The 21,451-nt window shown below is 43.7% G+C and overlaps 2 protein-coding genes across 2 annotated transcripts; one reads left to right on the top strand and one right to left on the bottom strand.

Annotated features, from left to right (window-relative positions):
* Window positions 1-514: 514 nt before the first annotated feature.
* On the top strand, window positions 515-5,243 carry cldc1 (C-type lectin domain containing 1). The gene is made up of 7 exons (XM_088939563.1): window positions 515-696; window positions 1,000-1,124; window positions 2,621-2,731; window positions 2,986-3,180; window positions 4,003-4,154; window positions 4,466-4,587; window positions 4,672-5,243. The coding sequence occupies exons 2-7, from the start codon at window positions 1,016-1,018 to the stop codon at window positions 4,829-4,831; spliced, it is 849 nt and encodes a 282-aa protein (XP_088795689.1). The 5' UTR covers window positions 515-696; window positions 1,000-1,015; the 3' UTR covers window positions 4,832-5,243.
* Window positions 5,244-12,247: 7,004 nt separating this feature from the next.
* On the bottom strand, window positions 12,248-21,421 carry LOC148816556 (uncharacterized). The gene is made up of 7 exons (XM_088940190.1): window positions 21,309-21,421; window positions 18,242-18,325; window positions 17,770-17,886; window positions 16,393-16,884; window positions 15,031-15,182; window positions 14,588-14,694; window positions 12,248-12,502 (listed from the first exon to the last, which is right to left on the bottom strand). The coding sequence occupies exons 1-7, from the start codon at window positions 21,370-21,372 to the stop codon at window positions 12,349-12,351; spliced, it is 1,170 nt and encodes a 389-aa protein (XP_088796316.1). The 5' UTR covers window positions 21,373-21,421; the 3' UTR covers window positions 12,248-12,348.
* Between the last annotated feature and the right edge of the window lie 30 nt (window positions 21,422-21,451).

Here is a 21,451-nt window from a genome sequence, read left to right on the forward strand (position 1 = left end):
TTTTATCAGTACAGTACATCAAATTCTCAGTTTGCCTGACCGGACACTACAGTACGTGATCACTGCCTGACTAGACACTGCAGTACATTAACACTGTCTGCCTGACTTAACAAAGTAGTACTGTACAGTACATTAACATGGCCTGTTTGACTGGACACACAGACAGGCAGTATATGAATCCTGGCTGTCTGTGTGACTGGACATTGCCGTACTTGAATACAGCCTGTTTGACTGAACACTGCAGTCCATGCACACTGTATGACTGGACACTGCACTGCTGAACACTGCCTGTCTGACTGGACACTGTCGTATATGACCTCTGAGAGGGAAGGCGTACAAACATTTCCTCACTCTGGCCCATCCAATCTTGCAACACAACACAAATTGTTTGTCTCTCCCCCCCCTCGCTGCCACTATCAGCCTGTACATTCCTGTGCCACCAGCCCCTCCCCCCTACTCCCCCACACCTCTCCCTGGAAATATAAACACTGCAGGAACAGCAGGAGCCAAGAGAGGGAGCGACCACGAGGGCAGCGGAGCACAGGAAGGAGGAGGTCCCCTTGAACTTCAGACTAAAGAGAGGAGGCGAAAAAGCAACAGGAAGCAGTTTGTTTTGGAAGCTGAGGGTTATTCAGTGTGGATTAGAGTGAGGAGCGAGCTGCAGCTACACAGGGAAACAGCCACTGGACTGAGATAGTGAGTATGCTTTGTCCTCTGCTTTATTACTTCTGTTCCTAATATTTCGAGTTCTGTTGATATTACTTCTTCTAATTCCACCCCTAACAGTGCTACTGCCACTAAAATCGTTTCTTCCCCTGCTGATAATTCTACCTCTTCTGCTATCTTCTCGCTGCCACTACTACAGTTACTAGTTGTGCTACTACTAATAAGAATGACTATTATGTTTGTCAATGCTGATGTTTCTAGTACTAATGAAACATTCGAATACTGAAATAGTTGAGCCACTGAGCTGAACAACGTCGGGCTTGATTTTGGTAGCACAGAGAACGCCAGCATGGATGTCAGTGAACGTTACACCAGCCTGCAAGACTACACTGAGGAAATGTCCACCAAGAGCAACAGGCCCATCCTAACATCCCTGAGCCCTGATGACAGCCTGCAAGGTAGGGGATCCTCTTGCTTAACTGGGCAGCTGTGGGTGATTAAGGCTAATTGGCTTGGGAACTGGACGGTGCTTCAGCAAGTCAGGAGAGCAGTCAGTCTGGCTGCCACTATGTCAGCCCAGTCAATCAGTGTATCAGTCTGTCGCTCAGTCCATCAATGAGCAAAATAAGAGGAAACAGGAGACAGGAGCAGACGGCAAGTGCACCTGAAAGGGAGATTAATGAAAGGATGATCAGTAGATAGTAATCAGTACAAGTGTCAGTCCAAGCAGAAGATTGCTGAGTTGATGAATGGATTGCCAGTCCAAACAGATAGATACTGAGGAAATGATCAGAAGATTGTCAATTTACAGGTAACTGAATAAGGCATTATTGAGAAGGTAATCAGTGGATTGTGTAAAGTATAGATGTCTCTGAACATTTAAATCCTGAGGTGATCTCACTGGAATTTGACTCTGCATGTCTCTCTTAATAGTAGTTTGCTGAGCGGGTGATCAGTAGACTATTATTCTGCAGGTGTCAGTCTAAACAGCAGATTGTTCAGGAGGTGATTAATGAACGGTGGATCTTTATGTGCCGGTATGAGCAGGACAATATTGATGAAAAAATCGGTAAATTGTGGATCTAGGGTTGTTACTGAATAGGAGATTTTTGAGGAAGAAAAGTCTGATCTACTTAAATTTGCTAATTCATCAGAGTGACTGATATAATTACTGTAACTAACTATGAATTTCCAGTATTCCGATTTTATACATTAGTTACTTCACAGTAGATTTAAGATACTGCACTGTTTGTAGGTGTCCGGTTTCTCTGGTGCTCAAAGACCATTCAATGAGAAAAACAGCCTCAATGACTTAGATACACTTTTCTTAGAAATGTCATACTTTGGAAAAAAAAACAACTCAAAGTACAAGACCAAAACAAACACAACCACTGCAACTCAACAGAGATTGGGAAATGATCAGCGTCTGACCTGTTCAAAACGTGACAGAGATACTGCATACAGTACATATAGCTTGTTTAAAAAACACTCTTTGAACCCACTGTACAGGATATACAATGCCCTTCCATTTTATTCATAACCACATTGACATATGTATAATATGTATATGTATAAAATATGTCTTTAAAAAACTCTGAACATGTTATACTGTAATCATAATTGTATTGCACGGAAGCAAAGCCATGTTTGTCATGAATATTTAAGCCATTCACATTCCATTGACATTCAAGCATTACCTCGTAATTCACACATTACACTGACACTACTCTGCCTGAAGCTGTTTGGTTCTGACACGTGTAAAGGAGGATGTTTGTGCCACACATGCTGCACGACATCATCATTATCCTCATTCTTATTGATGCCGTTCTTGTTGCTGTTGTTAGTGACAGTATGATGGAGATAGTGAAATGACTTATGGCGATGATGGTTAGGATTATGGTGTTGATGATGATAGTGGTGGTTGGTGATGATGATGGCTGTCTCTGTGTTGCAGGCATGTCCTCCATGAAGAACAATGGCCAATGTGTGAGAAGACAGTGTGTGATTCTTCTCACCATAGCTCTTCTGCTGTCTATTGCTGCAAATATTGCCTTTGGCATTGTGTGTGAGTACTCTCTCTGTAACAATACAATATAGTACAATCACTGCTGGGGTGCGATACAGTTACAGCTGCAGTATAGTGCAATCACTGTTGTAGTACAACACATTGCTATTACTCTGTAGTGTACTCTTTCATATTATACAGTATGTTAGTATATAACACTTGCACCATCACTGTACAGTACATCACTTTTTGTAATATGGACTGCTATTCTCTAGGTGTCTGCATCATATTTCTGTCTTCTGTCCTTATCTCAGTATCTCACCAGAAGTCCCAGCAGCCCTGTATGTCAAAGCTGAGGTCTCTGAATGGCAGCAGTGCCCCCGCGTGTGAGGAAGGGAGGACAGAGGCAGCACTCGAGTTCCGATACAAGCACCTTCAGAGCCGATACACCGCAGTGTGTCAGCAGTATAACAGCCTGGCCGAAAACTGTCCTCAGCCGGGTACTACAAGTGAGGATCAGCCTATCCATCCATTACTCCACATCTGCTATAGCCAATACAGACCTTAGCCAAGCCAAAGGGTTATGGGGGATCCAGACCCTTTCCCAGCAGCCAACAGAAACGAGCCAGGGTACACCCTGGACAGGACACCAGTCCATCCCAGGGCATCTACAGACACAAACACACCCACACTCACTCCAGGGCCAGTTTTCCTAGAAGCCAGTTAACCTATCAGTGTGTCTTTGGACTGAGTAAGTAGAGAGTAAATAGAGTCTTTATTATCCCCTAGGGGCAATTTGGTTTGCAGCAGTGGTCAATATAAAGAAAAAAAAACCCATAAATAGACAATATACAATACAAATAGACATGCGGCTGAAAGTGTAAATGAAAAATTAACATTTCTGTTCTTAGATTGGCAAATCTAAATCGGTGTTCATGGAGAGTAATTGGGATTCATTAAACAAAAGAGTGTGAAGGTCCCTTGATGGAAAAACACAAACATGCTTTACACAAGTCTTATAACCGATAGACATCGGGCAGGGCTGAAAAAACAGCATGTATGTGTTTCTGACATAGGAAATTGAAACACTAGGAGGAAGCAACCACAGACAAAGGGGGAGAACATACAAACTTGATATGAATTGGACCTAAGGATTTGAACCCAAATCCCCAGTATTTTTGGCTTACGAAACTCTTACTTCACATCTCCCTCAGCACAGTGCTACTCCATTAGCCATCCTCTCGCACTCACTCTCTCTCTCTCTCGGCATGGTGACGATGTCCAGTTATGGGGGATATCTGTCTTAACTCCTTGCCCTTGTCTGTCTTCAGTGAAAGTGTGTCAGCCCTGCCCCGTCTCATGGCTCCTGCACGAAGAGAAGTGTTACTTTTTCGGCCAAGATAAAATGCAGTGGAGCGAGAGCCGTGACAGCTGTGCAGAGCTGGGAGGGAGGCTGGCCATCTTGCTGAGCCACACACAGCATGTGAGTTTCTGACAGGGTGACTGGATTACATCATGGGTGTTACACTATAGAAATTACTGTAGTAATTACAGTGTAACCATATGTAGTATATTGTGTATAAATGTCTGTATTACAGTGTAACAATCTGTATTACAATGTATTACAGTGTAATAACCTGTATCAATGTAACGATCTGTATTTCAGTATGTATTACTGTATAACAGTCTATTGCAGTGTAGCAGTCTGTATTATAGTGTTACAGTCAATATTACAGTGTGTGTGTTACAGTGTACTGTAACACTCTGTCTGTTCTTGTGTCATGATCTACTCAGGACTTCCTGGAGCAGGAGGCAAAGAAGCTCGGTGGGTTTGACTACCACTACTGGATCGGGCTGAACGACATTGAGAAAGAGGGGGACTGGAGATGGGTGGACAACACCCCCGTCAACAAAACGTAAGTCCATGTCAGCCACAGTGCACCATTTTCTGCAGAGGGGCAGTCATTCACTCATTTGGCGTGCCCTCTTTCTCTCCACAGCTACTGGAATGAAATCGAGTCGCAGCCTGACAATCACCTGTCCGGTGGGCTTCATGGGGAGGACTGCGCAGTGCTCAACTCTCATTCGAAATCCTGGTTCGACGTCCCCTGTGACTTCCAGTATCCACGCATCTGCGAAATGAGCGCCGTGAAGATCTGACCCACTGACCGTTTGACACAGACTGACTGACGACTGACTGTCTGACACGCTGACTGACTGACAACCTGGGAGACTGATGAACTGCCTGACCAAGTGATTGGATAACACACTGACGCTCTCTCTCACACCCACACACTGGCATGCCCATACACCAGCTGACAGCTGCCGGCACTGATGCACTGTCTGTCACAGACACTGAAGCCTGTTTGTTCCAACCAGACATAGGTACTTGAATCTAGCCCATCAGAAACTTTTTCGGAATGGCTAAGTTGTTAAAATGTGCAGTATATATTCTAATATGTTCTGATTTCTCTAAAAGCTTCCCTTGTTTTAAGGTCCAGTTTTTGTTTGTCACCTTCCACCTTCTGTAAAGAAAAGTGTTATGGCTGTGATTAAAAATTTTAATAACGTTTTTTTTTTGTTATAATTGCACTGATCCGTGTCTTAGCTCAGCCCCTGTCTTTGTACGATCTTTGTTGCCTGTATACTTACCACAAATCTTAAAAGGACACGAGCAGGACACACATTACTCAGTGATACACTGGTCAAGCAGGTCTAAAAATTACTCCTTTTGTATTGCAATATTCATCAGTGTGTTATTATTTTACTTGTTTTTATTTTGGGTGGCACAGTGGCATGACAGGGTCACACAGGGTAGGTGAGCTGGTGGCAATATAGCTGGAGTTCCTTCAGGAGTGCAGTCCTGTGTTTCAGGGATTCTGGGGTGCTGTAACCCTATCATCTGTCTGATCGTGGTGAATGCAGGTAGGGAACTCCTTTCTGTGAATGAACAAGACGTTTTACTCCATCTGGTGGTGAATCCAACAAGCTACGTGTCACTTTACTCAGCACAGGATTATAACTTTCATCTACCACCTATCCAGTACAGGGCCGTGATAGCCCAGAGCCAATCACAGGAGGCACTGGGTGCAAGGAGGGATATAAACACCTGGACAGGACACCTGTCCATCACGGGGCAGACACAGACACACACTCACTCAGGCCATGGCCAGGGCTAATTTCTACAGAGGATAATTCATCTACCAGTACGTTTTTGGACTGGGAGGAAACCAGAGCAGCCTGGAAGAAACCCATTTGAACACACAACCTCTGCACAGACAGCACCCCAGGAGGTGAACCTAGTGCCCCTGTTACGGATGCAGCTGGCATCAATTAATCCTCATTATCCAATTTCTATTCCACACCCCTTCCTTCACTATTAAAACCCTCCGTTCACTCCGAGTTATCGCTCGGTATTAGGAATCTATCTGCCTCCTGAGATCGCATCGTCCTCTACCTCTGACCACCATTACTATAAGGGGAGCCGGTCCAGGCTCCCGTGAAGCATAGCTCAGGACCCTGAGCAGATGGTATAATCCAGAACTAAGTGGAGAAGGACAACAGGGAGGAGACGACGAGGATCAGGAGGGGTTGACAGACAGGGGGGCGTGATGGTGGTGATCCAGTGCTCAGGGGGCGTGGCCAAGTCAAACAATCCTGACAGTCCAAAGGGGGAATCTGGGGCGCAACCCAGGGTCCAGGAACCGGGGGATCCATCTGAGACAGACAAGGTTAAAATCCGGAATGGGATCTGGAACAGGAGCAAGGGGTAAAACCAGGGTAACGAGGCCAGGCGCTCCGAGCCCCGGACTCAGACGGTCAGGATGCCGTGATGAAGCCTGTGCCATCAGGTCTCTCCTGGACCCATTGGTAGGTGGGCTTCCGGGTGTCCATCTCCCAGTGCTGAGCCAGGAATAGTGGGAGCGCCAGGCTTAAATAAGGCTGGACAAAACAGGGGGCAGGTGCACATAATGAACTAAAATACGAAAGGGTAGGAGCGTCCTTAAGAGGAGGGATGACGATCGGGACAGTTCCGAAGACTCTTCTAGCCTCAGACCTCTCGACAACCCTTTCATCTCGCCCCTCTCGGACTCGTAGCCATTCGGACCCTCTTGGAGACCTGCACAGGGTTCGGAATAACTCGCCACAACATCCCCGGCACTGTGAGGCAGCAGTGCTAACCACTGTGCCACCCTTGCTTATGATTTATACTTCTCAGATTTTATTTTTTACACATGCCGTGATCCCTGTGGCCATCAGTAAAATGTCATTTTTTTTCAATATGAAGATTTCTGTACTGAAATTGTACTAGTGCATACAGTAGGTAGCATAGTTGTGTCCTGGTTCGGAGTTTCATGATTCACATCCTAGGAAGGATACTGCTGGATACAGGTATGTCGATCCAATTGCTTCAGTGGATGCCTTGCTGTAAGCTCTGTCAAAGCAGATCCACTGTCTGAGTGTGCTAATTTTACTAGAAATGGGGGGAGGGTGGGACTGGAATGTTCCCCTATTATTTCCCAGGCCCCCCTGGACAGGCTCTGAAGATATCCACGGGCCTTTGGTAAACCTCAGCTCTCACGCAGTTTCTGACCTGGTTTGTGAGTCAGCCACTGTGTCATTCGCTGTATTAGCTCGTCACCTGTAGGCATGACGTGTGAGACAGGAACAGGCAGTGCAGAGAAGGTAATCAGCAGACAGCAGATACCGAGGTGTGAGTCTGAACTGGGGATATTTGAGGAAAAGATCAGTGGACTGTTGTTGGGGAGGTGATCGGTGTGGATTGCGGTATAACAGGTGGCGACCTCAATAAGAGGTTCTTGTGGACGATCACTGTGTGGAAGTGATCAGAGGACGGTAGATCTCCAGATATCAGTCTGAACAGGACATTGTTCAGGAGCTTATACGTGGACGGTAGATATACATGTGTCTTCCAGGGGAGTGATAAAAAGTTCTGGAAAACAGCAAGAGTACAAGGCATCCCATGAAAACAGAGGAGAAGACACAGGCAGAGGAAGTTGGAATGCAAGTCCTGACTTGCAAGGTAGACTGAAGACAGTGAGAAGGGATATTAGGAAAGAAATAGATGTGAAATGATACAGCATATACAGTAGATGTCACATTTTTATATCAGTGAAATAGCAATGATAAAAATGAAAATAGCAGTGAGGTTTCTGGCTGGGGTCACTGCAGTCACGGCCGTCACTCAGCCAGGGCAGAGACACACTGACTCAGTGACTTAGACAGGTTATCGTCGGGTCTCTGATGGTTAAGATCCAAAAACGCAGACTCAAAGTACAAACAGCAGAACAAACAGTACATTCCCGGGAAAGAGATTGTGAAATGATTTGTCCTGTTGGTGTCCGGCCTGTTCAGACAAACTAACCTGAAAAAGATCCTACATTGCGTAGTTTTAAGTAGTGAAAAGACTTCTTCAAACCACTGCAAACGTACATCTGGTATACACACACATTCATTGAATCCACTGTGTCTACAACTAATGAATAGGTATTGGGGCTCTCTAGGACCAGAAATGGAGACCTGGATCTACAGTATTCACTCCAGGACCCCACTTCTAGTGAGTGATTGATGGCAGCCTGACTGTAAGGTGATATGCTGATCAATGTCCTTCTTGCAGATTCCTCCTGGTGTGACACCATTCCAGGGGGACAGCACACATCCTGCGGATCCATCCTGACCCGGCATCCTTACACAGCTCATGTACAGTACCAGTGCCTTTCCTAAGAGCTGATCGTGTGACAGTGATGTATGTTCTTCTCGACCAATCGCGAGCTCCATTGAAGATCTGTGGGATAAACTGGGATGATGTGTGAAACCTAGAGGCCAGATATTGGTGATATATAATATTTCTTTTAAACGAGAAACATTTCGCGTTTATACAAAATAGTATTGCATTAAAACTCTATAATTAATTCTTGCACAATATTGCCTACTCTTTGAACTTCGAACGGAATACATTTATGGTGACTTGACAGTAAGACTTATACTTAGTGCTGGCTTACTGTTACTGTTATTGTTGGTAACAAGCCAACAATCTACAAACTGTATAACTGGCTGTGTGCCGTCTCTTTAAGATAAGACATGCTACAGACATGAATGTAAAGATCTCTTAAACTGATACAGAAATACAGAGCCTTCTCCCTTCAAATGCTACAGTACTTCTCCTGCATTTTGATGTGTAATTCCAAATTCAAATGTATTTGATGTAAGTATAGTCTAATTTTTTTTCAGGGTTTTATGCTCACAGATTCCAGCAATAATTGTATCGTTCACGAATTATTTATCGCGTATTAGCACAGTCTTATCTCGTATAAACGCAATACTATCTCGCTTACAAGCAATTTGTTTTTTCTCCGTGGCGCTAACAAGCTTCTATAGGTTTCATATGTAAATATAAACTTAAAGTATTAAATATAGTAATATTTCTATCATTTTCCTTTGATATTTTTTTTTTTACCGCAATGTATCCCGCATGCAGTTATACTGTAGGATACTTCTTTAAGTGTTGCCTTAATTAGAGAGTTAGCCTGATTTGCAGCAGCGATAGACTTCACACCTGTCGCAAATCATAGGGCGTGTATAAACAGGGGGATTAGGGAGCTGGAGCTGTGTAGTGTTGAGTGCAGGAGCGGTCAGCCCTTCTGGCAGTTTTCTTAAGCCCTCTCGTGTAGTCTGCATGTGCATGCTTAAATAATGTTCTCACTAATAGGTAAGCAGTAACAAGAACACATTTTTATGGTTATTTGTGTGAAAACGTGCACTACAGTTTGAGCTTTTATTCATCGATTAATGTCGCTAATTAAGTTATACTTATTTATGATATTGTAACGCTTACGGCCGTCAGGTACTGTGTAAGAGCCGGCTACCAGAGCAGGTGACGTCACCGCCCTTCCCTATGATAGCAGGACTACAGCTACTGGGCTGAAGAGAGATCTCTCTTTAGCTCACGGGGTTGGGTCGCTGCAGAGAGACGCGGAAGTCCCGGGTTCGAGCCCCGGACGGTGTGGGGCCGACCTGATGCGGCAAGGGCGCCCGCCTGAGCCCCCGTTGCGTTACAATATAATAAACAGCTCCGCGAGCCCTTTAATTTGCAGTGTTGTAAAATAACTTATGCTGCCTTTTGTTTCTTGGTAACGCACTTTGTAAGAAGGCTGCAAACCGCGCTGAATCGCAAATCATATTGGGAGTGTATCGATACAGTAGGGTCGCAAGCGTGCGTCTGTGAGGAATGGTCGGGGCTTTAATGTACTGTAGGGCAACCATTGGCTCTCCAAATTCTAAATTCTCTTGTAACCTGCCTGTGCATGCTTCAATAATGTTCTCCCTCACAGGTGCCGAGTCGCGATGGAAGGATTATTCGTGGCAGCAGGCACCGATTTTCGAGGAGGTTAGAAAACAAAGTGCCAGTCTGCCCGATTCTAATCTTTCTTGAGAAGAAAGAAGTAGCAGACTCCTGTGTGGAAAGTGAATGCCTTGACCGTCTGCATCAGGAATTCTCAAGAAGCAAATGAACTACTGTATGCTGTCGCACTGAAAGGAGGAAATATCCTTTCCTAAAGGATAGGAAGCGGTAGCATATGTGGTATGTATATCATTCTGTGCAGAGTAGACCTACTCGTTAAGCCTGTAGGCAATGAAATGCATGTATTGTAGGTACAGTACCTGTGCAGGCTGCAAAGGAACAAGTAAAGGTTTATCCCATGCTGAAAAACAACGTTTTGGCTGTGGAGCCTTCTTTGTGTGACGGTATTGTGTGAGTTTCCTTAGACTTTTACTGTGGAATGCAAGCTGTAAAAAAAAAAAAAAAAAAAAGGTAGTGTAAACCAATTCATTCTTATACTGAAACCTGAAGAAATTGTTGGATTTATCTTTGGTTTCAAGAGTATAAATCTATCTGACCCTGCAATAAAGTTCTCGCAGTTATCCGTTGTCAAACCTGTGTTGCATCCGTGCTTTAAGAGGGGCATAAGGTTACAGAAAACATCACACACAAGGATGCGTACAGTATAATCGACTCGCTGCAGAAGTCTATTGGAATGTAAAAAAAGCACCAAGAAAAGTCTCCAGCCCCACACAATTTAAGACTGAGTTTCCCTGGCATTCTCAATTCTTGAGCCCTGGTGTTAAATTACTGTATAGTAATGGAAGTGGGGTGATGGGTATTCTATATTGACAGCCCTATGCAATTTGTATAAAGTGAGATGCTCAGACAGGATGTGGCTGGTTTCAGTACTGCCCCATGTTAAAAAGGGGCTATTTTATTTCTGGAGCTGGATGCAGTAGAGTTTAATTCCAGGGTGGAAAGGGGACGGTTTTAAGGTCGGAGGGTGAGAAAGGGAGGTGTGAAAAGCAGTAGGCTAATTGCTTACACTTATACAGCACTTTTCTGGATACTCCACTCAAAGCTCTTTACAGGGGGTGGGGACTCCCTTCCACCACCAGTGTGCAGCCCCACCTGGATGATGTAATGGCAGCCATAGTGCGCCGGAACCCTCACCACACATCTCCTCTCAGTGGAGAGGAACAAAGTAATAAAGCCAGTTCAGAGATGGAGATTATTAGGAGGCCATGATTGGTAAGGGCCAATGGGAAATGTGGCCAGGACCCCAGGTTCACACCCCTACTCTTGTCAAGAAAATCCCTGGAGTTTTTAATGCCCACAGAGTCGGGACCATGGTTTTACATCCCATCTGAAGGATGGTGCCTCTTTACAGTATAGTGTTGCTGTCACTATACTGAGGCATGGGGATCCATATAGACCGCAGGGTGGGGCCAGTAGGGGGTGCTCACTAACACCACTTACAGCAGCAGCCTTTAGTTTTTCCCAGAAGCCTCTCATCCAAGTACTGACCAGGCTCACACCTGCTTATTTGGGTGGGCTGCCTGTTGTGAGTTGCAGGGTGATTATGCCTGCTGGCCAGGGTTGTTCAGAACAATGTGAAATTCATTAAACATCTTCAGCTTTTGTGTAAAACTGCCACTGGGGAACCTTTGCCCTTAAAAAGTAATTTTTTGGGGGAATGCGACTTATTTTGCCATTCCTGTTTTGTGCTGGTGAAGGTCACTTTGTGACCTACATCTTTCCAAATGAGTTCAATAATTCTTTTAAATGCCTGGGAGTTTCAGAGTGGTCCTATGGTGTTGGTAGAAGACATTCTTAACGCTCTTGATCACCAACTTTCCACAAAACATACAAAGGGTTTGGATTTACAAAACATATCCCACTAGACCATGTTCTTCAACATACAGATACACCTCAGAAGTGAACACAAATATGGACAACATTTCTTTATTAGTTTGCTGGTGACTAGGAGACACCACACAGTCAATCTTAACATCTTTTGCGCAAAGACATTTTCACCGTTAAAATATAAATGGCAGTGAGGGAATATTGGCAATAGTGAAGGCTTATTCATCTGTTACATTTATACAAGAGGCAGAGAGATTCAAAGACACATTTGCCTTCAGGTGAGCATCAGAGGTTATAGCAGACAAAATCACGTGCATTAAGACTGAGCACCTGTATGGAAGTTGCTAGAATGATCTTGCGCGGTTTCAGTTGTGGTTCCTGTATTGTGAGAAGGCAGGACACGGAGCTACAGCAATGAGTCAGCCGTTCAGTTTCACCCCTGCCATGTTAACACACAGGGGAGTGTTTACATGGAAAATGACAGGGCCTTAGTTTCGCAAATCCTTCGATGAGCCGCCATGCAGCCTACATCAACCCAGTTTTTCAGACCTTTGGCATTTATATTTATGACTGCACAGTTGTTGGCTCTGTTGCTGTTAATCTTTGGTGTGCTCCAGTATCTGAAATACAGGAAGAACTGGTCATATTGTGCACAGAGTGCTGCACTTCAATAAATCTCATGCTACCACTTCCTGTATATGCTTTATTTAGTGATAGGGAAATACGTTATTTTGGGGGCTTTTGATTATTTTCCAGTTATTTGTAGCTGCAGACCTCCTACATCAAAAAAAAGATAATAGCATTATATCTCAGACATTGCAACATAGAAATACAGGCTCTGTGATAAGTGCGCAAAGTAGCTACTTTATAAATAAGTAAATTAGCTTATCTTTTACACCATGCATATTCATATACTTAATGTTTGAGGAGTTACTGTAGAAAAGGCAGTTACTTGTGTAAAGATGTCTTTCAGAATTTGGGGGAAATTGCTGTGAAAATCTCATGTACAGTATTTTATGTTAACTATACAGGTACTGCTTAGATAGCTGTACTGCACAGTTAACATAATTTCATCCACCATCTGCTCCATTTTAAATGTTAAGTAAATACCTTTGAATGTAAAATCCTCTATCACTGATAATTGGGATGTCGCCGAATACATTTAAGCAAAGTTCGTAACCCTGCAACAAAGCATCTTTTTTTAGTATATATATTAGAATTTGAATATATATTAACATGATAATTTGGGTTAAGTCACTGAATGGATATTTGCTGGCATTTTAGTTTTATAGTGGAAATACATTTTCGTGCAGAGTTGATTATTAAATGATTGATTTAGCCAGCAGCCATATCATTCTGCAACTCACAACTGGCAGCCCATTGAAGCTCAGCAGGTGTGAGCCTGGTTTGGAGACCTCCTGGGAAAAACTAAGGTCGCTGCTGGGAGGGGTGTTAGTGGGGTCAGCAGGGGGCGCTCACCCTGCAGTCTGTGTGGGTCCTAATGCCCCAGTATAGTGACGGCGACAGTAGACTGTAAAAAGGCGCCGTCCTTCGGATGAGACGTAAAACCGTAAAACCTGTGGTCATTAAAAATTCCAGGGAGTTTCTCGAAAAGAGTAGGGGTGTTACCCCGGTGTCCTGACCAAATTTCCCCCTGGCCTTTACCAATCATGGCCTCCTAATAATCCCCATCTCTGAACTGGCTTCATCACTCTGCTCTCCTCCCCACTGAGAGCTGGTGTGTGGGGAGAGGACTGGAGCATCATCCAGGTGGGGCTGCACACTGGTGGGGGTGGAGGGGATCCCCATGACCTGTAAAGCGCTTTGAGTGGAGTGTCCAGAAAAGAGCTATATAAGTGTAAGCAATTATTATTATTATTATTTTTATTATTATTATGTGCTTGGTTTCTGGAAATCAAACAGTCCTTGCAGCAAACCAAGCCTTTTCATATAGAGTTGGAGCTGATGTGGTTGCTACTCAGCTTTAGGTTTGCACCCTAGTTATTGGATTGTAGCTGCTACTGGCTTAGCAGGGCAGTGATCCTGTCACTGTGCTGTTAAATGTGATTTAGCTGAGCTGTGCATGAATCTATGATCTTAGCGATGATTTCCTGCAGCCGTTCTGTATCTCCTTCCATTCATTCAGGTTGTAGTTCAGTGCCAGACTTTTTTTCTTTCTCTGTTACTGTATTGCACTCTCTCTGTAAGTACAGTATGTGGTCAATGTGTGAGTATATACAATGCATTGTTTCATAATGTAGGTTAGTACTGAACTCCTGTCTTACTCTGGTACTGTATTTCCTTCTCTCTGTGGTCAATATGTGTGCATTTGCAGTCCATTCAGTCACAGTGTAGGTCAGTACTGGACTGCTCTCTCACTCTGTAACTGTGTGGTCAGTGTGTGAGTATATACAGTGTGTTCAGTCAGGGTGTAGGTCAGTACTGGACTGCTCTCTCACTCTGTAACTGTGTGGTCAGTGTGTGAGTATATACAGTGTGTTCAGTCAGGGTGTAGGTCAGTACTGGACTGCTCTCTCACTCTGTAACTGTGTGGTCAGTGTGTGAGTATATACAGTGTGTTCAGTCAGGGTGTCGGTCAGTACTGGACTGCTCTCTCACTCTGTAACTGTGTGGTCAGTGTGTGAGTATATACAGTGTGTTCAGTCAGGGTGTCGGTCAGTACTGGACTCTTCCACAGCTCTTACCCTGTAGTCAATACAGTGTTGTCCACCCAGGTCCAGTAGTTCTCTTTGTCAGAATCACTCAGTCCAATCCAGTAGTAATCTCTTTTAGGGTGGCGTGTGAAAAACTCCTGCACACAAGAAGCCCAGTGTTACACATCTGCAACGTTGACAGTGACATATATTAAGCAGGACAGCTTAATTTTCTGGCTTTGGGTTTCTCTTTCCCTTTTCTGTTTCCTTTCTGCCTCATCATTTCAGGCACCCTAGCTGATGAGTTCCAAGTGGGATGAGTCTCCTTGGCTGATTTTGCTTCAGGTCCGCCCTCTCTGGTCCTAATCTCCATCAGCTCAGGACCAGGTATAGACACCTCAGCTCTCACTGCCTCCACCCATCGTGGTGTCTTCAACTCTACTGCTCCTGTCTTTCTACATTGTTTACCTCGTTCTCTACCACAACTTTCATACCTGTTCCTCTCTGCTGTCTATAATCAGCAGGTTGGCTCCCTGCGTCTTACAGCCTTTTCCACTGTCAGACCAGCTCAGTTTATCAGTAGAGAAGTAGTAACACTTGGAGTTGAAGAGCTCCCAGCCCTGAGGACAGTATTGACAGACTCGCTCTGTATGATAGAAACACAGACAACGGGAACAGTTAATGTCTGTGCAGCTCTCTGTTTCACACGGTGCATCCTCCTTGCTCTGTCTCTTCACAGTGCAGCTGTCCCCAGTTAGGTTCGAGTTCCACGATGGCTCAGGATCAGAAGTAAAGGATTCAAACTTGTTTTGTTCTTCAAAATCACACGTCCAGTTTAGTTCATTTTAACAGGAAGCTTGAAGACACACGAGAGTCAAATTTAAATAATCTAGCTTATTTGTTTGCTAGTAGCTGAATTACTGGAGGCACTTACCCCGACATTTCTTATAGAATTTCTACAATGTGATGGCTGAGAAATTTGTTCCACCTATTGTACCTATCACCACCTGTTTAGGGACATGCCTCCTGTTCACGGTCCTAAATTTACTTTTATTTCCATTTGGGAGCATAGGACATTTTTTCACTGTTAAGACTGAAGTGGTGTCTTGGATTAATTTTGTCAGTTGCTTCAGACCTACACCCTCAAGGTCTTCCCTGTTTCAGATTGAAGATGGCTTTCTCAAACTGCTTGACACATGCAGAATAGATGCTTAGCTCTGAACTCTTTTTCTGCAACGACATTCCAAAATATTTTCTTTACATCTGATTAGTGGTACATGTAATCTTTGCAGAGCATATCACAATGTCACTTTGACACTTCTAACACCTTATCCCAAAGTTTTGTTAGCCCCTTTCCCCATTTTCAGATAACTATTGGAATGTAGTTAATGTGATGAATTGTTCAATTGCATGTATGGGATGTGTATAAAGTGGCACTAATATTCTAGCTCTTTGGAAGCTTAAAACAGTCAATAATGTAGCCCACTTGTCTGGGTCTGGACCAGAGATCTATGCAAACAGTGAACAATATGAGTGAGACCAGTATTACAGCTGACAGACACTGTGTTACCTGCAACATTTCTGATCTTAGTCAGCTGGCTGTTAAACCACATTCCATGAAAAGTGGGTGGACTTTGTCACCCTTTTCAAGGTATTGTAAGTTTTTAAATGCATACATTTTCCAGGTTATGTCAGACCTGCAAAATGTCCTTGGCCAGCTGTCCTAGCAAAGATATTAAGAGTTACTTGCAAAACTACCTGAAATGGACTGTTTATCCCTCCATGAGCTTGCTTTATGTGGTGGGTTGGATTGCAGCTTTACCATGTGAACAAAACAGAAAAATATAGACACTCACCCTGTAGAGGTTGGTTTGCGGTGGGACAGTATTGATCCACAATTTCACATTTCTTCGATAGTTCAATGAGAGCATCTGCAAACTCCCTTACTTTTTTCTGGATCTCATCTTCTAGCTTCTGCTTTTTCTCCTGCAGGTCATTTTTTCCCAATTGGCATGTGTCCATCTCTTTCTCTAGGTCTTCTTTCTGTCTCTGAAGTAAGTTTTCCTGCATTTGAAGGTGTTGTGTCTCGCTCTCTAATGTCTCCTTGGCCATAGTCAGGGTGTAGTAGTCTGTCTGTAACTTCTTATTGGCTTCAGACAGGGTACGGTGTTCAGCCTTTAACCTCTGATTGGCCATGGACAGGGTGCGGTAGTCTGCTTCTAATTTGTGATTGGATGCAGCCAGGGTGCTGTAGTTCACTCGGAGTTCATCCAGTTCATCCTTCTGCTTAGGAATACTCTGTGACATGGTGTTGTAATTTTCACTGATGCTCTGAATAACTCCTTCATCTGTAAGAAAATATATGTTCTACCCTCTAGGCTCTCAAACAAACAGTCAGACCACAGCAGGAGTCTCCTTTCTTTCCCTTGTCGTGGAGAGACCCAATCCATCAAGTTTCATAGGTCACCATTAAATCCCCAGATTCCAAAGGTTTGGAATAATTCTATTATGATCAATTCAACAGGAGATTTTTTAATTACTCACTTTGGGATAATTTAGGACCAAATTCTGAGTCACCTTCAGCCTTCAAGGATTAGAGCTCATGTTAAATTAAACAAGTTACTTGCCTTATTGATCAGTAATTTTGGGGTGTTTATAATAATTAGGAACAGGTAATCTTAAAGACTAACTTGGATAGGGCTGTAAATCCTTGCATTTCTGCCAAAAGTAGAGTGTCTGACTTACACTTGGTTACAAATAGAAGCTTAATCTGACTACTAAATGGTTCAACCCATAAAGGAGCCGCAGAGATTGCAGGGCTGAGCCTAATGTTGGGACATCAACAGTTCCAGCTTGTGTTAGGTCATTAACCATCCCCAAACAGAGTTCGTTCGCCAGGAGTTCACAATTGGCCAAGCACTAATGGTGCAGTGTGGACTTCAGTCTTCTAAGATTGCAATAGATTACCATCCACCCTGCAGTGTTGCCTGGAACTGTGATATCACCATGGCGGGTGACCTCTGTCCCCAACTACCAAACCTTTCAGGGGCCTCAGGCCTCAATCTATGGGTGTAACATAGCCCCATAGTGGAACAGTTTCCCACTGGTCTCCGGTAAAAATAATATCCTCATTAGGGGTGTTTTTCCTGAAAAGATCCTCACATTCATGAATATCCCTCACCACTGTAATAGCAATAATCTTCAGTGAAATGCACACATTTTGTCATACTCACAGTGGACACTCAGGACTATGATGATGGTCAGTAAGACCATGCACGACAGCCCCAGACACACTGCAACCAGTCTGCAAGGAGAATGTTTGGGCACAGCGCTCACTGTGGACACAGAAACTAGAGGAAACAAACAGAGCACCCGCACTGTTACACTATGACCTGCCAAAGAGAGACAAAAAGAAGGCTGATAGAACATGATGCATCACAGATTCATATGGGCGGATCAGATAACATCCTAAGAGAATACCTCCTCTTTCTGCACAGGCTCTGAGCAGAACTGCGCAGGCAGATATATGTGGAGCAGTAAGGGATTTGTACAGCAGCTCACATTTATGATGATGACGATCTGTCATTGACACAGTATTAATGTTCAGCTATATTGTAACAGAATCACATCTCACAGTTCTGTCAGTCTGACAAAGGAGCCACTTCCAGCTCATGGCCTTTGATGAAAGAGCAGAGTGGGACTGACCTACTGGACCAGCAGGGCGTGCTGTCTGTGATGTTTGAGATCCTGCTCTCTTGACCTCAGCATAGACCACCTCATCCTGTCTCCCTGAAAAAAAGCGTAAGACGGTCCTTTACAGACACTGAGCACTACAGCACAATAGAAAGAGGAAGAGGCAAGCAGAAGGAGGTAGAGCCCACTTCATATTAAAATCCAGGCACTACTTATCCAGAGAAAGTGGATGGATTGGACAGTACAATACAGACAGAGGAAGAACTGAATGGACATGACAATGTGTATGTGCTGTAACCTTGTATTGGTAGATTGCTCTCTGTTTTCTGAAAGCAATTTGAAAAGATAACGATAACAATATTCTGCGTAGCTGTGAGGCCAGATGTGTTCTTGTGTTTTTCTCTCTAAGTCAGCAAAGCAGGGCTGCCTAAAGGAACACCCAGGATTATTATTTACAAAAGGCAGGCAGGTTTTGATCTCGGTAGGATCAATGCACTTGTCAGTACGTGCGATATCCATCAATATCTGTATATCCAATTCTGGGCCACAGTGTCCTAGAACCTATTCTGGCAAGGAATAGGAGCAAGGCAGAAACCACCCTGGACAGTGTGTTTCAAGGCAGTCACACAGACAAAAATACACACACCAGGACTAGTTTTCCCAGAAGCCAGTTAACCTACCATAAAGCCTTTGGACGATGGGAGGAAACTGAAGCACCTGGAGGAAACCCACATGAACACAGGGAGAACATGCAAACTCCACGCAGATAGCACCTTGGAAATTGAACCCAAGGCTCAGCACTGTAAGGCAGCAAGATTAACCATTGCTGCCTCAAATGGAAATCTTGAAATCTTATCCAGTTTCACTTGAATCAACCCATCAGTTACAATCATTTTTGTTCCAAATTGGCTATTTCCATTGTCTTAAAAATATGGTCATCATTTGCACAGCCTGATGATTAAATAAACCATCCAATGTGCACAGTTTCTATTATAGTCAATGGAAATTAGGATTACACTTTAAGTTGGACAGATCACATTCTCAGAAATTGATAATTTGTAATGATTAAGATAACTGGAAGATAGATATTACACAAAATACCTTTTATTCTTTAACATTCATACTGAACTATTTTATTGTCAGAAGGAGTGAGATGTGAATCCAATATCACTTTTAAGAATCAGATGAAAATGATCCAGGCAAGAATATAGGACCAGTTAACTTTATATCTTCAGGTCCCAATGTTTGTGATTTTCACTTTGAGAAGTATCTCCAAGTTCTTTTAAAGAGGAACTGCAACACTGTTTTTTGTATTTTGGGGTTAGAAAGAATAAGCCCGAGTTCAAACCACAACGAAAGTAAAATGTACACAGTCACTTCGAAAACCTCCAATTTACATCAAGAAATAGATGAACTTTCCTGGTCTGCGCAGCGCCATGTTCTGTGATTCGCAACATGGCAACAAAAAATCTGGTGAGGTGAAGCAGCTCTTTTACACTGTAAACAAGCAGGAGTGTGAATCCATCACTTACAATTCGATAGAAATATTGCTCTTGACTTCGAGAGGGTTTTGCCGATAAATGGAACCCAGTAGCTCTGTTACGAGACTGTGGTGAGGCCAGAGGTTTGCAACATGGCAACTAACAGTCCTTCGGATGAGACGTAAAACCGAGGTCCTGACTCTCTGTGGTCATTAAAAATCCCAGGGCGTTTCTCGAAAAGAGTAGGGGTGTTACCCCGGTGTCCTGCCCAAATTTCCCATTGGCCCTTACCAATCATGGCCTCCTAATAATCCCCATCTATGAACTGGCTTCATTACTCTGCTCTCCTCCCCACTGAGAGCTGATGTGTGGTGAGCGTTCTGGCGCACTATGGCTGCCGTCGCATCATCCAGGTGGATGCTGCACACTGGTGGGGGTGGAGGGGATCCCCATGACCTGTAAAGCGCTTAGAGTGGAGTGTCCAGAAAACCGCTATATAAGTGTAAGCAATTATTATTATTATTATTGTTATTATTACAGTACTTTTACAAACTTCATGATTTTGTGCTTAATTCAGTTTTTTTTTTCTATACCATCAGTGAATTTGTTATAGAGATTTGCTAGCCAGTCTGAGAAATTGGGACTGCAGTTTCCCTTTGAAAGTGATGTCAAGAGGATCAAGAATGCTTTATAAAAGCAGAAAGACTTTATCCTGAATAAAAGTCATGAAGTTCTCAGGTTTCAGCCCTAGAGGGCAGCAAGAAGTGCACACAGCTGCAAAAATGTCCCATTCCTGAGGTATAACAGATTTTCAACTTCTCCTTTTTTGTGACACACCTCTGTCGGCAACCTCCTTTACAAAACAATTTTCTCCTTCTCCTTGCTTTTTTTTCCCCATAGTGATCTCTTTATTCTGGGCTTTCTGAGGTTCAGATATGTGGCTCTGGCGTGCGTGGCCTGTTCCTACCAGCAATTTCAGAAACGCACCAGTGCTGTTGTTTACCACTCTTTCAACAGGGTGCCGGCCAGAATTGGAACTTTAAAGTGGAAAATTAATCTTGCATGAACAGAAAACAACGCCTCTTGCACAGTGGTTTTATTTTTCCATCGATATATGGTTTTCTAAAGGTATGGCTCTCTACTCTTGAGATGACATTGGAATTATAACCTTGCCATATTGACCTTATGAGCCATATTGGAATGATGTAAACTAAACATTTATAAATAGAAAAGCACCATGCTGCTACATACTGTATATATTTTAAAACTATCTATACAGTACAGCACATCGGCACTAACTCACTGGACAGTGCAGTGCAGAAACTGACTGGAGACTACAGCACAGTGATACTGACTGACTGACTGACTGGACGCTACAACACAGTGACAGTGACTGATCGACTGGACACTACAGCACAGTGACAGTGACACCAACTGACTGGACGCTACAGCACAGTGACAGTGACACCGACTGACTGGACGCTACAGCACAGTGACAGTGACTGACTGGACACTACAGTGTATGACTTGACAATGCAGCACATTAATACAGAGTGACTGGATATGACAGCACATTAACACTGCATTGAGTAACTCACCTGTTATTTTAGGAGCGTAGTTTCTATAGAACTTCACAGTGGAATAGCAGACTTCTTCAGACATTGATGTAGAAAGCTGGCTGACTAAACGTTCTAACTGATTGAGAAGCTGATTAAAACAAGTGATTTGGTGACTGATGCTT

Source organism: Atractosteus spatula, chromosome 22 (assembly GCF_055471065.1).
Source record: "Atractosteus spatula isolate fAtrSpa1 chromosome 22, fAtrSpa1.hap1, whole genome shotgun sequence".
In the NCBI taxonomy this organism is placed as follows: domain Eukaryota; kingdom Metazoa; phylum Chordata; class Actinopteri; order Semionotiformes; family Lepisosteidae; genus Atractosteus; species Atractosteus spatula.

Coding starts and splice junctions, on each gene's coding strand:
- cldc1 (XM_088939563.1), top strand. CDS start 1,016: ATGGATGTCAGTGAACGTTACACCAGCCTGCAAGACTACACTGAGGAA. Junction 1,125..2,620: donor CCCTGATGACAGCCTGCAAG/GTAGGGGATCCT, acceptor TCTGTGTTGCAG/GCATGTCCTCCATGAAGAAC. Junction 4,588..4,671: donor AACACCCCCGTCAACAAAAC/GTAAGTCCATGT, acceptor TTCTCTCCACAG/CTACTGGAATGAAATCGAGT.
- LOC148816556 (XM_088940190.1), bottom strand. CDS start 21,372: ATGTCTGAAGAAGTCTGCTATTCCACTGTGAAGTTCTATAGAAACTAC. Junction 17,887..18,241: donor ACGCCCTGCTGGTCCAGTAG/GTCAGTCCCACT, acceptor TGTTTCCTCTAG/TTTCTGTGTCCACAGTGAGC. Junction 15,183..16,392: donor CGCAAACCAACCTCTACAGG/GTGAGTGTCTAT, acceptor TCTATCATACAG/AGCGAGTCTGTCAATACTGT.